The sequence below is a fragment of the Apis cerana genome, linkage group LG6, assembly GCF_029169275.1.
Source record: "Apis cerana isolate GH-2021 linkage group LG6, AcerK_1.0, whole genome shotgun sequence".
NCBI classification, from domain to species: domain Eukaryota; kingdom Metazoa; phylum Arthropoda; class Insecta; order Hymenoptera; family Apidae; genus Apis; species Apis cerana.
In genome coordinates, this window is record NC_083857.1 from 2,233,672 (window position 1) to 2,249,358 (window position 15,687).

General features: G+C 27.2%; 1 protein-coding gene across 2 annotated transcripts in view; it reads left to right on the forward strand.

Moving 5' to 3' along the window:
- The window catches only part of LOC107993487 (eye-specific diacylglycerol kinase), a 66,433-nt gene extending 51,229 nt beyond the window's left edge, over positions 1-15,204 (forward strand). Inside the window, exons 6-11 of one of the 2 annotated variants that reach the window (XM_017049920.2) lie at positions 931-1,243; positions 1,848-2,025; positions 3,117-3,491; positions 4,055-4,327; positions 4,636-4,799; positions 5,812-15,204. In XM_017049920.2, coding sequence (XP_016905409.2) covers positions 931-1,243; positions 1,848-2,025; positions 3,117-3,491; positions 4,055-4,327; positions 4,636-4,799; positions 5,812-5,861 — 1,353 coding nt within the window. In that variant the 3' untranslated portion in view covers positions 5,862-15,204. Of the gene's footprint in view, positions 1-930; positions 1,244-1,847; positions 2,026-3,090; positions 3,492-4,054; positions 4,328-4,635; positions 4,800-5,811 lie in introns of those variants that run through there. The other variant, XM_017049921.3, reaches the window with a different exon arrangement.
- Positions 15,205-15,687: the final 483 nt, after the last annotated feature.

The following is a 15,687-nucleotide window of genomic DNA, read 5'->3' on the forward strand; positions in this document are numbered from 1 at the left end:
AGATTGAAATAAAAACAAAATTTGGCATAACAAAAATATCGATTAAGACTTATATATATTGTATTATATATAATAAATAATATAGTTAATATAATAGTTATTATATAAATATTAATTATTAAATCAACTATTATTTTCTGCAAGATCAAATTTTTATAGACAGTATAAACTAATAACTGAACAAATATAGTTTAAATAGAAATTTACTTTATTTCTTAAATATTTCATGTTTTTTTTTTTTTTTAGTATTATACATATTTTGTATATTTTTGTACATTTCTAATTTTGCATAAATGCATAAATATCGGCAATCTAATTATAAACAATGTAAGTTTTCGTCAGAAGCGAGATAAAAATAGAATGATTTCACAGAGAGATCTCACTATTTCCATCTTGTTTTATCTAAATCTAAATCGTAACTTAATAAATAAGTTTTAACCGATATTTTTATAATGACTTTTATATTTGTTTTGACCTCTATATTCTAAAAATATTCCACGTATATATTAATACATGTACATAAATTACAACATAGACAGTTTTTAAATAATTACGTAGTGCGGTAGAAAAGAATGGCGAAACAAATTATAAGTAATTATAATAAATTATACGCTATATAGGTTTAATAACAGGTTGAATATTATTATTGATTATTTGTTATATAATTAACTAGTTACTTGGATTGCAATAAAAGGAAATGAGAAAAATTAATTATTATTAAGTCGATCTGATTTACAACATAAAAAAATATCGTTACATAAAATACCAATTATTTATTGAAACTACATAATTAAAATTATCTCAATAAATACAAAGATATCGCGAGATATTTTATATACGATGATAAAATTGTTTTATAATTTAATGATTCAATTGTATATTCGACCATGATTTATACAATCAAAGAAAAGATTATTGTTCTTATTTTAGGTCGATGGCGAGGCTTGTCGACTGCTACCATCTATCATAAATCTAAAATTACTAAATAAAGCAACAATGTTAGCGAAACGAAGAAGTTCGAGCAAACCGCAACAAGATGTCAAACTGGAAAGATTAAAATTGCCGGTGATGAAGATCAAGATGTCAGATTACGAGAGATATCATCACGATAAGGATATGTTGAAAAAATCCGCTATCACGTGGATTGTGGAACCGCTTGATCTTGATGCTACCACAGACTTAGAATCTTTAAGAAAGATCCTGGCGAAAAACTATAACATGGACACTTGTTGCTTCCTCGATTGTAAGTATCGCCATACAGAATTTCCATTCCAACCATTTACAGGATTCTTTAGCCGCTTGTTGACAATTGTTACGAAGAAAGTTTCTTAAAATGATATATCTGAATTATCTGAGTAATAATAATGTAATTGTTAAATGTTTCTCAAATTCTTTTTTTTTTTAAATTAAAATATTTTTAAAACATAATATACGATATTTTTATATCATATGTATATATAAATAAATGTATCTAAATTATCTAAATCGATCTAATTACCAAATGCATTGTTATAAAATAAATATTATAGATAGTTGTAATTATAATAATCATTTTTACATATTTATAAATTTGGTATATATATTCTGCGTTAATCCAATTTATTTTATTTGTTTTCTTAGAACAATTTAAAAAAATTTGACACAACGCCAATTACAAAGTTCATTTATATTTTGTTTACAGAAAACAATTTTAGAATATTTATATTTTTTGTAACTTTATGTTGCTTACGTAGCCCAAATTCAATTAACAATTGTTTAATGTATAATAACGATTAAAAATTCATATTAGAATGAATATGGCTTGAAATTATATTAATAATATCGATATTATTCGAATAATTTTTCAGCATGCACTGCGGAACGATTCTTCAGAATTGATAAAGCTCAAGAGCAACTCCATTACGTGACCGATGTAGCTGTCGAAACGGTGTATATTCTCGAAGAGAACGCAAATCAATCGAACGAATCCGAAGAACCGAAGATACCTATGACCCAAAAATCGGAAACTACCAGCGTACCACCAAGGTACTTATTTTTATTTATCGAATTAAACTTTTTTCTCTCGTTTACGGTAGATCATTATAATTGCTCTTGTAGATAGTCCTTTTTTTAATACTGTATGTTTTATATTTCTTTATAGTAAAGCAATGTGTTAATTGTTGATTAAATCTTAACCTGTAATCGGCGTCGTATAATTTGAAAGATACTAATATTTGATTTTTTTGGTTTTATATCTTTTAAAAGATAAAAGAATTAATTTGTCATAAGTAATGATAGGTATAATAAGCAATGTTAAAAGTTTTTAAAATTAGCCTTAATATTTTGGAATAAAGTGTGCAAAACTATCTTCTTTAATATATATTGGAAAAAATTAAGCTTGATAATATTGAATTTTTTTTTGAAGAATTTCTGAAATTCTATAATATTGTTCATATAACAAAAGTGGGGACGACGTCAGTTACAAATTAATTTTGTTCTTTGTTTAACATAGATTGACTGTTTAGAGCCATTGAATAATATCATAGCATTTCGATAATTTTATTATCTTATTTTTATTATCTAATCTTTATTTGCATTGTTGCTCTTTGTAATCTTTTGCATGGAAATGTTAATTATTATAATAATTATTATATTAATAATTATATATTAATTATTTCATATTTTATCTTAATATCTTGTCCATAAATTAGATTACAGAATAGTTTTTATCTGTCTTTATTAATTAAATTAATAAATAGAATTAAATAAATTCTTATATATATATATATAAGATAAGATACTTTAATATATGCATGAACATAATTGAAACATTTAAAGTAAATAAAATTACAGAAGTGGTTTTAAACGGTCAATTTTCTTTAAACAGAGAACAATATTTAATTTATATAACAGTAGTTCACCTATTTATCTTTTATGTATATTGTTCACAGAGAAATTATTGAATAGTTCCGTATACAGTGATCTAAACAATGATTCGAAGTTACATAATTATGACTCGTAACTTCAAAATAATACCTTGTTTGAACCTTTTATCGCCACTTCACACTTTCGTCCGTGATATCTGTAATGGTAATGGAATCGTATCATTAGATTAATAGAAAGAACGTGTAATATAGCGAAGAACAAACAAAGAAAAATGCAGCCATGACAAAAGAGCAGCCCAAAGAAGAGCAAAAAGAGCAGCCCAACGAAGAGCAAAAGGCGGTGCCTAAAGAAGAACCAAAGGCGCAACCTAAAGAAGAACCAAAAGCACAACCAGATACGGAACCGCAGAGTGCACCGCCTGAAACATCAACTGAAACAAAGACAGAGGTCGTGATTCCGAAATCTCATGAACCAATGAGTAATAACACGTCTAAGGATGTATCTCCAAATATGAAAAAGGAGGGGAACATATCTGGAGACGCGACCAAACAAAGCAGTTCCTCAAAATCGATCTCTGCGACGGTTGCCTCTCAGTCGCAACATCAAGCACCACCCACCTTTATTAGGTAAGCTATTATTCTTATTTTTTTTATATTAATTCATTATATATAATATTGCAACATATGTAATTTAAAATTGATGGATATTGTGATATAAATTGAATCATATAATGAAATATTTATTTTCCTTTCGATATATTTTTTGTTTTGAATTTTTTTCTAAAAGAAGTAAGGAGATGCTTCGTTTAAATCAAATTTGAAGTCTCTATTTCATATAATGATATTGCTGGCCATTTATTATTTCTTATTTCTTTTAAAAAAGAAATCTACTTTGAAAGGAATGTCTTATATATACTTTAATCCTCTTCACAGAGTAATTCGATTTTTAGAATGGTTTTATTACTTATTATAAAGGAATGTTAGTTTATTAGTGATATTTATTAGTGAATGTTTCAAGTTCTTCTCTCAAAGTTATTCTAATTTTTCTATTCCAATATTTGAACAAACAATTTTTTTTGAGGAAACATCTTTGTTAATTGGCACAGCAACTTTTTACGCATCTTCTTCTTTTAGAATATTCACAGAATAACAAGAAAATTATTTCTTTGGGTGGCTAATTTATGTTACAGTCCACGAGATAGACTTTTTGGTCTGAGTTCTGAAGTTCACACCTTTAACACGGGATTACTGGAGAAAACTAGTGATGGTATTTTGAAAGCAGCGAAAATAGGCGATCTACAAGCTTTAAAGGAACTTCACGAGAAAGGATATTCCCTTCTGTCAATCGACTCCACTGGACAAACTGCTCTACACTTGGCCTCGAGATATGGTCATAAAAATATTGTCAGATATCTCATCGCTTGTGCACCACCGACTATTCTCAATATGATCGACAATGACAAGTAAGACTATGCTAATACATTACACCAACAGTTTGCTCAATTTAAAAAAAAAAAAAAAGGAAAAGAAAAATAGAAAACGACGATAAGAAAAAATATCAAATATAAATGGCTCTCTGATTTATTTTAAAATTTTAATATTTATCTTGATACCTGGTATAAATGATTCAAATTGAAAAATTTTTTGTATTTTTTGGTAAATCTGCTTAGAACGTGCTATAATGAATTAAAGAGAAAATTTATTCTTGGCGCGTAAAAAGGAAACGAGAGAAAGAGAAAAAAAAAGAAAAGTTTGTACCGTCTAATTACAGAGGTCAGACCGCTTTGCACAAAGCGGCTCAATATAAGCGTCGTTCCATTTGCTGCATGTTGGTAGCTGGTGGTGCTACTTTAATCATCAAGGATCGACACGGCAACTCACCTCGCGATCTAGCCCTACAAGCAGAGGACCGTGACCTCGCAGCGTATTTAAGCAGTGAGTGTTTTGATCTTTTTTTTTAGATACTCGTGTTTTATATGAAAAAATATACATTCAGCTGACAAACGAAGAAATAGCACAAGAAATCATGAAGAATACTAAGAATAAGGATCAATTAATTAGAGAAAATAAGATTCTGAATTAATAATTTAATCAGATAATGCTTAAGCAATATTTTTTCTATTCCTCTATTCTTTTCTATATGATATTTTATAGAATGAAATATTTTTATTCCAAAGATTGTAATTTATTAATCTTATCTTTATCTTTTTCTTAAGTAAGATATTTTATTTTTTATCTCAAAAAATTATTATTTTAGATTATATATATATATGTTATATGTATGAATTAAAAAAAAATTTTATACTTTGAGTTTAAAGTTAGTTTCAGATTTATAAGACTTTTTATTGTTTCTTGATATAACTTTTTACAAACAAGTAATAAATATATTCTCAAACAATCTTACAGTATTTTTAAAAGCGGTTTCTAAGGAATAAAGTGTTATATCAATTTCTCGTGGCTGCATATTTCCTTTACAATTTTTTTCCATTAGAAACTTGAATAAATTACTACACTACTTTTCATAAGGATATCTGCTTTGATCTCGTAAAGAAAATACAAGATATTTTCATTAAAATAATGATTCAGAGAGCAAAATTTGAAAAAAAAATTTTTTAAAAAATGAATTAAGAATAAAATTTGCATATTAAAATTAAATTATATATTTAACGATCTATATCTCGCGATCTTTGATTCATAAAAAGCTCTCGCTATTTGAATACGTATAATAAGAATACATAAAATTCTTTAAAGATCTATTTGTCATTCGTTCTCCATTAGAGAGAATCCTTTTGAAAGAATTTTTCATCCATAATATTACATATGACTTTCATTAGCCATTCGATCAAACATCCTATCAAACTGAAATCCTTTTCACCATCCAAACGGTTCCTGTGAACGGTTAAATTGGTTTTATTCATATATATATATCAATTTTATTGATATATAGGTCAAGAGCAGTTCCAGCTGACAACGGAAGAAATGGAGAACTCCCTCTGACCTCCGCCCTTAATTAGCAGGGCTTGAATTGATCCAATCTATAGGAACATCAAGAGAAATGGTCCAGGTGTGAACGAACAACGGTCATCTACGATACACGTTCGTTTTCTCTGTTTTTTTGCGTAAGTCGCATGTGATAACTCGATTATTCCTTTTATCGGCAAATTAGCGATGTCGACGTATATTTATTAAGGTGCTCTCCATTTCCTTTCTCGTCGAAGCTTCGAGATCCCTTTCCATGAGCGTGTAAATTAATTACATTCTGTATAGATAAATTACATATACACATAACACGTATATACGCGTGTTGTGAGATTAGAAATTTTTCGATCGATTAACAGCCTCTATACAATATATACATATACATATATATTTTTAAATCGTACTCCAATTAGACGAGAAAATTATTTATTATTGTCTTTTGAGTCTCGTCTTACCAACGAAGAAATCACGTAAATGTTTATACTTATCGATTATTTTGAATTGAAATTAATTGTAACGATAAGAATGTCGAGAAGTAACACGCGTGCGGATGAAACAGAAATTATCGGCAAAAGAATTTTTGCTCATTCGGAATATTGCTGTTATAAAATCGTATTCGTGAAAAATTTTAAAAATATGAAAATTTTCTCAGATGACCCAAGAAGAGAAATCGAATTAGTGAGAGATTAGGATTAAAGGAGAATGATTTAATCGAAAATTTAATTATAGTTAAACATCATAAAGACTAATCTTCACTGTATTCTCGTTTATATGACTTTTATTTTATATTTTTCTACGTTTCCATTTCTAAATATTACGAGTTTTGACAAATTATAAGTAAATTGTCTCTATCGTATTGAATTTGTAGTGTTGTTGTTCCATAATAACGTAGACACAAATTTTTACATTTTTCGCGACTAGTGGCGCCATCATCTTCCTTAAATGCAAAGGATGCATAAGTATATAGGTTAGTGTTCACAGAGTTGGGCAGAATTTTTTTATTCCAGTTATTTAGATCGTTGAGACTATTAGAGGATCGTTGATTCACGTTAGAAATTTGTTTTGATGCGCATCGTTACGATCGTTGTTCGGGTAAGATTTTTTCTTTTTCGATTCGAAAAGATTATTCGTAAGAGGCGTATTCGAAAAATTTTGTTATAATCACGTGATAATCGGAGAATAAAGATGAAATATATTTATCGCCACGGTTATTTGTTGAATTTTATCGAAGAGAAAGAAGTTCTATCCGACTCTGCTGGTATCCCCAAGCGTTCACTTTAATATCTCGTTATATTGTTCTCTCCGCTTGTTCTAGGATACCTCGTTGCATTGGATATACATATCTTTTTCTATAAAAAAAAAAAGTCTCGCGTTAATATACATATATATATTATACATATACATATATTTTCTACGTACGTTAAATACTGATATAATATTTATTGTTCTTAAGATAAAAAGATTTCTTCACGATGCTGTTTTATTCTTGTCCGTGAACATTCGTTGCACTTCTTGCCACTGCTTGGATATACGTGAAAAACGTGTATATACATGTGATTTTATATACGAACTAAAGAAAAATGGAAAATGAAATGAACAGTTATGTAAAAAATCGAATAGTTGGAAAATACTTTCGAATTTTCATACATGGGATCGGTGTGATATAATTTAACGTGTTTCGTCTGAAATATAATTGTTAGATATATTGTTTTCGTGAGTCATTTATAATATCTAAATAAAATCACAGAATTTTAAAGAAAAGGATAACATCGATTTAAAAAAATGTGCCAATGAATTAATGAATCAATGGAAACTTAAATCACGTTTGCATTGCTTCTTGATTTAAAGTGATATTGCATATTTTTGCAATGATATAAATTAATAAAAGAACATATTCAATCTATAATATTGAATTCAAGATACATTTTTACGTAGATAACTTATTCCCTTTCGGAATCATTTTTGATTCTATATTTTTCGATTCGAAAGTGATTCATAATAATTTTTAAATCGTAAAAAAATGATAATTCGTGCATTGTAAACACGACTTAAGATTTCCATTATCCATTGCTATACATCGATCGCGTTAAAAATTCGAAAGAAACGAAATCTCTAATGTACCAAGCAGTGATGTTCACCTATTTAAGCGATATTAATCGATTGAGAAATGAAAAGAAGCAGAGATCGGATGAAGAATCGGCGGTCGATGATATAAAAAAAAGGATAAGAGATCGGGAAGAAGAATTATCATAACTCGGTACCAAAATGAAAAAGGGGATCAACGTACGAACACCAATTAGCTCTTAAAAAAAAGACGGTCTATCGTCGCTTATTATTATACTATTACTAGACTATTCTAATTTTATTGTCGAATTATATCGTATAACGTATATATAGTTACTCCTTCGAGCATTATTCGTCCTATGGACATGGTGAAATCGTTTTTGAACAAAGTGGAGCCACAATGATATATATATATATATACATGTAGATATATGCGAGGTAAGTTATCCATGTTGGACACTCGCGAATCCATGTTCACGAATGTTTAATATCATATTCTCGACTAGATTCGCGTTAGCGTTCAAGTATTTAAATAACCACTTCGACAAATTTATCATGGAGAATAATAGTTTCTTATTTCATCAAACGTGTCATGTATATACATATATATATATATCTTTTTTCGCGCTTTTCTCAAGGGAATCATCTTTAATCCCTCGTTTTCAATTATATAACGATCTACATATTTTTATTATTATTAATGAGAAAGGAAAAAAGTGATCCAAAGGATTCCGTGTGAAACGATTCAACGATTTCACGATCTAGTTGTATATATCATTCATAGTTCTCATAGTAAGGAGAAAACTCTTATCAATTAACCGACATACGATCGATGTTCAACGTATAAAAGAAAAAGAAGAAAAAAAAAAAAAGATTCTCCAAAAGAATCTAAAAAGTTTTCGACTCGAAAATTCCTAGCTTCGAATTTTAGCTAATTTTGAAGGATGAAAGTAAATAGGGGGAAGAAAAAAGAAAGGAGGGGGGAGGGGGGAGAGAAAAACATGAAATCGAATTCGAACGGATCGAGAGATATCGATATTCGCGCGTGTCCACTCCTCGTGTGTCTCTTATCCTCTGTAATTAAAACTGATATTTTTAGCGATCGAATTAGAGATCGAGTTTAGAGAAGTTTCGCGGCAAGGAGATCGCGCATGCGCGTACCTGCCGCGTATCAAGTAAACTAGATTGTAAGTATACCAGTAGAGAGAATTGAAGGTATCCAATAACGAATGGTGAATCGATTCTAGAAATGCCTTCGAGCGTAAGATACCGTTGTTCTGATTATTTTTTATATGTAGTGTAATCACGATGCCTTTGTAATTCTATCCCGAGAAAATGAGCCACGTACATCGAGCGAACGATCGATATTTCCACTGTATTTAATGTCCCTATTATATTTAACGAGAGCGAGCCGGGTCCTTCGCGCGATGAACGTTGGCCACGTCGATTTAAAAGAAGCATGAGAAAGCGGAAGCTAGAGTTAAATCACGTTGAACAGCTTTAATGTATTAGTTGAAAATTTTTATTTAATTTGTATAAAACCTTAGTCTCGATTGTTATTTAAATTAAACTGAGAGGACGAAAATTTTTTCTTTCTTAATTAAAGTGAATTTTAAATTTATCAAGTATTAAATTGAAAATCTGTTGACTTTGTTATTTGAATTTTATTAAATTTAAATCAAATTGACGTTTCAAATAAATTATTTTCCTTCTTTGTAATTCTTTATTTTCTGTTTTTATTCCCATGTTTATTTCTCTCTCTCTCTCTCTCTCTCTCTCTCTCTCTCTCTCTCTTTCTTCTATCGGTAATTCAATAATCGTAAATTATTTCTTCAAGTTTTGACTCGAACATTATTGTGAAAATTCTTGAATCCATCGCTATTTTTTCTTATTATCCATCGTGATTATATAATCTGGTTTAAAAGTTTCAATTCAATGACCAAAAACTTCTTGTTTCTTTTTTTAGAAATCGGTTCGCGATGAAAAGAGAATTCTTGCGATCGTTTCTCCTTTCACGGAGATTCTTCTTCGTTTGTGCGAGATAAAAATCGTTAAATCAAACGGAAAGAGATTAAAATACTTTGAAATCGTGTTGAATCGTCGTGTAATTGCGATAATACCGTAACTTCTTACCTTTTTATCTATCGTCTCAATAGAATCGAGATGTATTTTCGAATTGCTCGGAAATTTCGATGCGTGTTTGTGTAACTTCTTTACCGATCGAGTTATAATATACGAATTTTGCACTTTTCAAAATCACATTCGTATCGGCGTGTAAATGTTTCTAAGAAATATTTTGCTATGTTTTAACTAAAAGATTTGAAAATAGAAAATATACATATAACGAAATAATAATTTCTCAATAATAATTTTCTCGACACTACATTTCTGAATCGTAATAAATAAATGCTATTGATATTGAAATGATTGATCAACGGAGGGAAGAAATTAACAAAGGACGAATGAACGTAAATGTCATAATTCGATTTCATCGATAACTACAGAAAAGTTCCGCATTTGTTTTAAGATAATTATTGTATAAAACATGTTCCTTGCACATGAAAGTTTTTCAAATTTCTTAAAGGTAAATGTTTATTCGAATTGTTATGGAAATATCGCGAATATAAAACGCAAAATAATTCGAATTGCGAAACAACACGATATTATTCTTCTAACTATGAAACTATATTAACTTATGAAATAATATTATTCTTAATATAATTCGAGACGTCAAAAATTAAAGAGGATTCTAGATATTGATTTTTAATAATCACGAAATATGAAAATGAAAAATCCAAAACGATGATAAACATATTGAACTGACGGATGTGAAAGAAAGCTTTATCATCTTTCATAGTTTTTGGAAAAATTTATAATGCGACTGTACGCGTCAATTGCCACAGAATAGGAAATTTCCATTACGCATACCCGCAGTCTCGAATGTGTTAATTATTAACAAATAAAATCAGAGATACGTGGGAAAATATTTAAATTACCACTTATATCCCGCATTGATCGTTATTCTCTGCGATTACTCGTTACGATTTATAATAATAATCTTGATAAAAATTTAATTCTCTTTGAAGATATTCTTGTTATAATTGAGCGAAAAAAATTCTATTTCACACGTTAATCCAACTATTTTCTCGTTGATTCGTGTACATACCAGAGAATAATATAAAACATTTAAACGTAAATCTATTGAAACGATAAAGAAGTAAGAGGAACGAAAATGATCGAAATCTTTGAAAATGATATTTTGATTATCTTATTCTAATCTATGTTAATGACAAATTTGTTCGTATGTGCGTTTAATAAATGTATTTTTACCGGTGTAATTGAAGATTAAAATCAATCAACGATCGATGATTATAAAGTAAACGTATTTCAATTTTTAAGAATGACTTAAAATTTTCTAATCTCTTTTGCTTATGAGATTGTACATGTAACGTTTTTAGATATTGCTTCCCTTTTCCAGATGACATCACTTTGAATGGGACGGGGCAATTCAAGATTCCCTTTGAACTTTTTTCAGTTTAATCTTAGCCTTTAATCTTCGTCGACATTCAATAATGCAACTCCTGTTCTTCCTTCTTTTTTTATGCTTCTTCTTTTTTCCTTTTTGTCCAAACCAATTGATCAATAAGAAATCGTTTTATCGTAAATTTAACGCGTTACAATGTTTCTTAAAGATTTAAGATATTGCAGTAAATTTCAGAACAAAGTTAGAACAAGTTACATCGATGATACGATCGATTAACGATGATTAATTAAAAAAATTTGTTAAAAATTAAAAAGAAAATTGTATGATATTTATGGAAAGTGGAAATTCAATAGATGTCGATGTTTGCATTTTAATGAATTTTGATACGAAAAATTTGAGAATAATAACGTGTTACGCATCAATGTCAATCATCAGTGACTGATAGCAAGTTTTGTATTCAAATTATATTCCATGAATGTGTGATTCACCTAAAGATTTGAATTGTTGATATTATAGTAATAGATATATGTACAATATATCGATCGAATATATAAAAATTTAATTTTCTTTTTTAAAAATATAAAAATAGTTTATAATAATAAATTATTGTACGTTGTATCTTTGAAATTGAAGATAAAATAGAAAAATTTTAAGAATTAAATTTTCTAAATTAAGAATTTTAGATTTAATAATTATTACGGAAATTAATCATAGAAATATCACGTTTATTTCTCGTAGAATTTATCGATATTCTAAATTCAAGTGAAGTATTAATGTATAGATGAGTATACGTCAGATGAGTCACTGATGACCCACGACAAAAACCAAAAATAAAACTTTTATCGAGCAAATAAAAATATTCTTTTACTAATTTTTTTAGCAAGTTACATATAAAGAAAGATCAAAATGTCAAGATTCAAATATAATTCTAGTTTTTAATATGGTTTAAGTTTTTTACAAAGTTTTTTACTCGAAAATTATCAAAATTTTCTTAATATAAATTTTCTCATATCACAAAACGTATTATACGATTCCAATAATTATAATTTTTGGAAACATTGTAACGTAACGATTAGATAAATTTTATAATTTCTCTAGTATATTCCTATGATGTAAAAATAAGAAAAAATTATAATATATCTTATCTCGATATGTACATAACATTATACATGGTTTGTTTCAAAAGTAATGAAACTATTTTCTTTCTAACTTGAATCGATAGTTTTTGCAAGAAAATTATTAAATAAGATTAATTTATTAAATCTTATTATTTAAACCAATATCAATTTTTTCAAATAAAATATAATTCTTGAAATTCATAAAATATTTTAAAAAATCAGAAATTTTATATTTGTAATTCTTTTCAGCTATAATGAAAATAATAATGAAAATAAATATTCTATTAAAATAATGAAAGATCATTTGACGTAATAATGACATTGAAGTAATGTCATTGTAAAATTGAATGTAACATTATTAAATATAAAATTGAAAATTGAAAATAATATAAATTGATTGTTACTTTTGTATAACTGAAAATATTGTAAAAAATAATGATAACCAATATTATACGAAAAAAAAAATAACAATGCTTTCATATATTACTTTTTATAGGAATATCTTTAAAAACTATTACTTTCAAAATAATTTTATAAAAATAAGTCATTTACTTTTAAAACAAACTAAAATATATATTTTCAAACTAATTCACAAATAATGCAAGTATTACAGAATTACAATATTGAATATAAGTTAAAGAAAACAAGGAAACAAGGAAAATAAGAAGGAAAATATAGAAAAGTTTGTAAATGAATAGAGAATTGTTCGAAAAAATAAAATTTTAAGAAATGTATCGATAATTAATATTAATTATATAATTTATAAGAATTATATAATTTTTAATTATTATATAATTATATAAATTATATAAATTATAAAATAATTTAATTTATATAAAAATATTCATAACATTAATATTCATAATAATTAAAAATACTCGAAACAAAAAATATTTGTATTATTTATGAGATGAACTTGATATATTTAACGAATTTTTCAAGTACTTAACGAAAAGAAGAGAGTCAATATCTTCTCGAGACTTGCAAACATGTAACGAGCTAAAGGAGAACTAAAACCACGAACATGAAAAATATTCCCGAAATTTCAAAAAATTTTCTTCGGGTCAAATCGATTTATCGATAGTCGATAAATAGTTTCCATTTAAATATTTGGTTTCCCTCAAAAAGTAATTTCCTCTTCGTCGTCGATCATAAAATCGTGTGGTTATCGCGTAGTTTTAGTATTAATCGTTAGGAAATAATCAATGATTAGAGATTAAATTTTCAAGGATCGAATGGAGGGCATCCGATCGATCGGTAAAATCTCTCGATTCCAAATATTAGATCCAACGATAATAAATATTGCGCTAGAAAATGTGAAAATTGTAGACGAGAATTATTTGTATGATTAACATTTAAAACGTGATATCAATTTTCTAGAAAAGAAATTTTTTATATTCCTTTTATATTCTTAATTTTCTTTTCCCTCATGAAATTTTAAAAAATAAATTACTAAGAATATAAAATCTTACTTTCAACTAAAAAATTTATTTTTAGATATTATTTAATCTTTTCTATTTAAATTTATAGATATATCACGAGATCATGTTATATGACGTTATATACTGAATAAATATTAAAAATTGAATTTTAATTATTATATAAAATAATATGATATAAATAGTTTTATTCTTGAAAAAAAAAATATTAATTCAAGAAACCAATATTTTGAAATATCAAAAATATCGTTTTAATAAATGTCAAATTATTGATATTACGACTTGAATATTAATAATTCGAACTATTTTTAGATGGAAGTTCTCTTTCGATTTCAAAACTAATAATCGAATTATTATTAAATTTACTTTCTAATGAGATATCTCTGCAATTAAATAAATAATTTTTTAAATTTTTCTTAAATGTAATTTTACAATCTTAACTCTTCTTTGTCATTAATTCTCGAATTATATAAGCAGAGAAAGTAACAATATGCATATAATGCGCAATATTACATGTTAAATTGAAATCACAGACAAAGCTTTCACACGAAAAAAGCTCTTTTCACGGGATCGGTCACGTTCGAACGATGTGACATTGAACAATTTAATTCCGGGTAACAAATGAATCGCGAACGAGCACGAATAAAGCAACAAGAGGAACAACGTAACATAAACGAAAAGACGAAGAAGAAGAAAAAGAGAAAAGAACAAATACAGAATGTAAGAGGTAATTGGAGAGAGAAAGAGAGAGAGAGAGAGAGAAAGCGAAAAAATGTGTGTGCGAAAGATGATGAGAAAGCGTGTAAAAATGGCGCAGAGTTTCCCAGAGAGGAAAAGAAACACAGTATTGCCTTCCTCAGGGACGTGGCCTCGGCCCGTGTGTTTTCATCTTAAGTTCTTAGAGCAATAAATCGGCGACAATCACGGCATTTCGGGTCGAGTCCGCGTCGCTGAAACACTTTTTGTCTGTCCGCGTTCCAATATTATTTTCCCCTCTATGCTTAGAACGTCGACGACAAAATCAAGCGATCGTTGATGTCAGCAGTGTCCATTTAACTGTCAAGAGATTAAGAAAGATAAGTATTTTTTTTTAAAAATTGGCGATTTTTAATGATTTTTATTGAAATAAGAAATGCTCCCTGTTATAGAAAGTTTTGTTTAATGAATCTGAGTAATATTTTATTTATTTATTAAGTATAATTTTTATTTGTATTTAATTCAATTTTATTTGTATGTAATAAAATATATTCTATATACTTTGTGTATTCTGTTATTCTGATATCTACAGATAAGTCAAAATACGGATGGAAGTGAAAATATATAAAAAAATGAATCAAAAATATACAATAAAATTAAGAAAAAAGTATAAAATAAATTTTGTTTATTTAGAAATTAATTTTTAAAAAAATTAAATTTGAAAATTCATTAATTATTACGATTCTTTGATTGTATACATACAATCTCTTTTTTTTAAAACAAAGCGATAAAATTTTATTTCCATTTTTTATTAGAATAATCAATCAATAATTCATTTGTATTCAGTCAAAAATTAACTAATTTCATTTTTTAAAATTGTCAAATTTGATTTATTCGAAAACAAAGCTTCAATAAAAAAATTTTATTTTATACTTTCAATTTATTTTTTCATTTATAAATTCTTATTCTATTTCTGATGTATTCTGTTCTGATCTGTTCTATATATATATATATATATATATATATATATATATATATATATA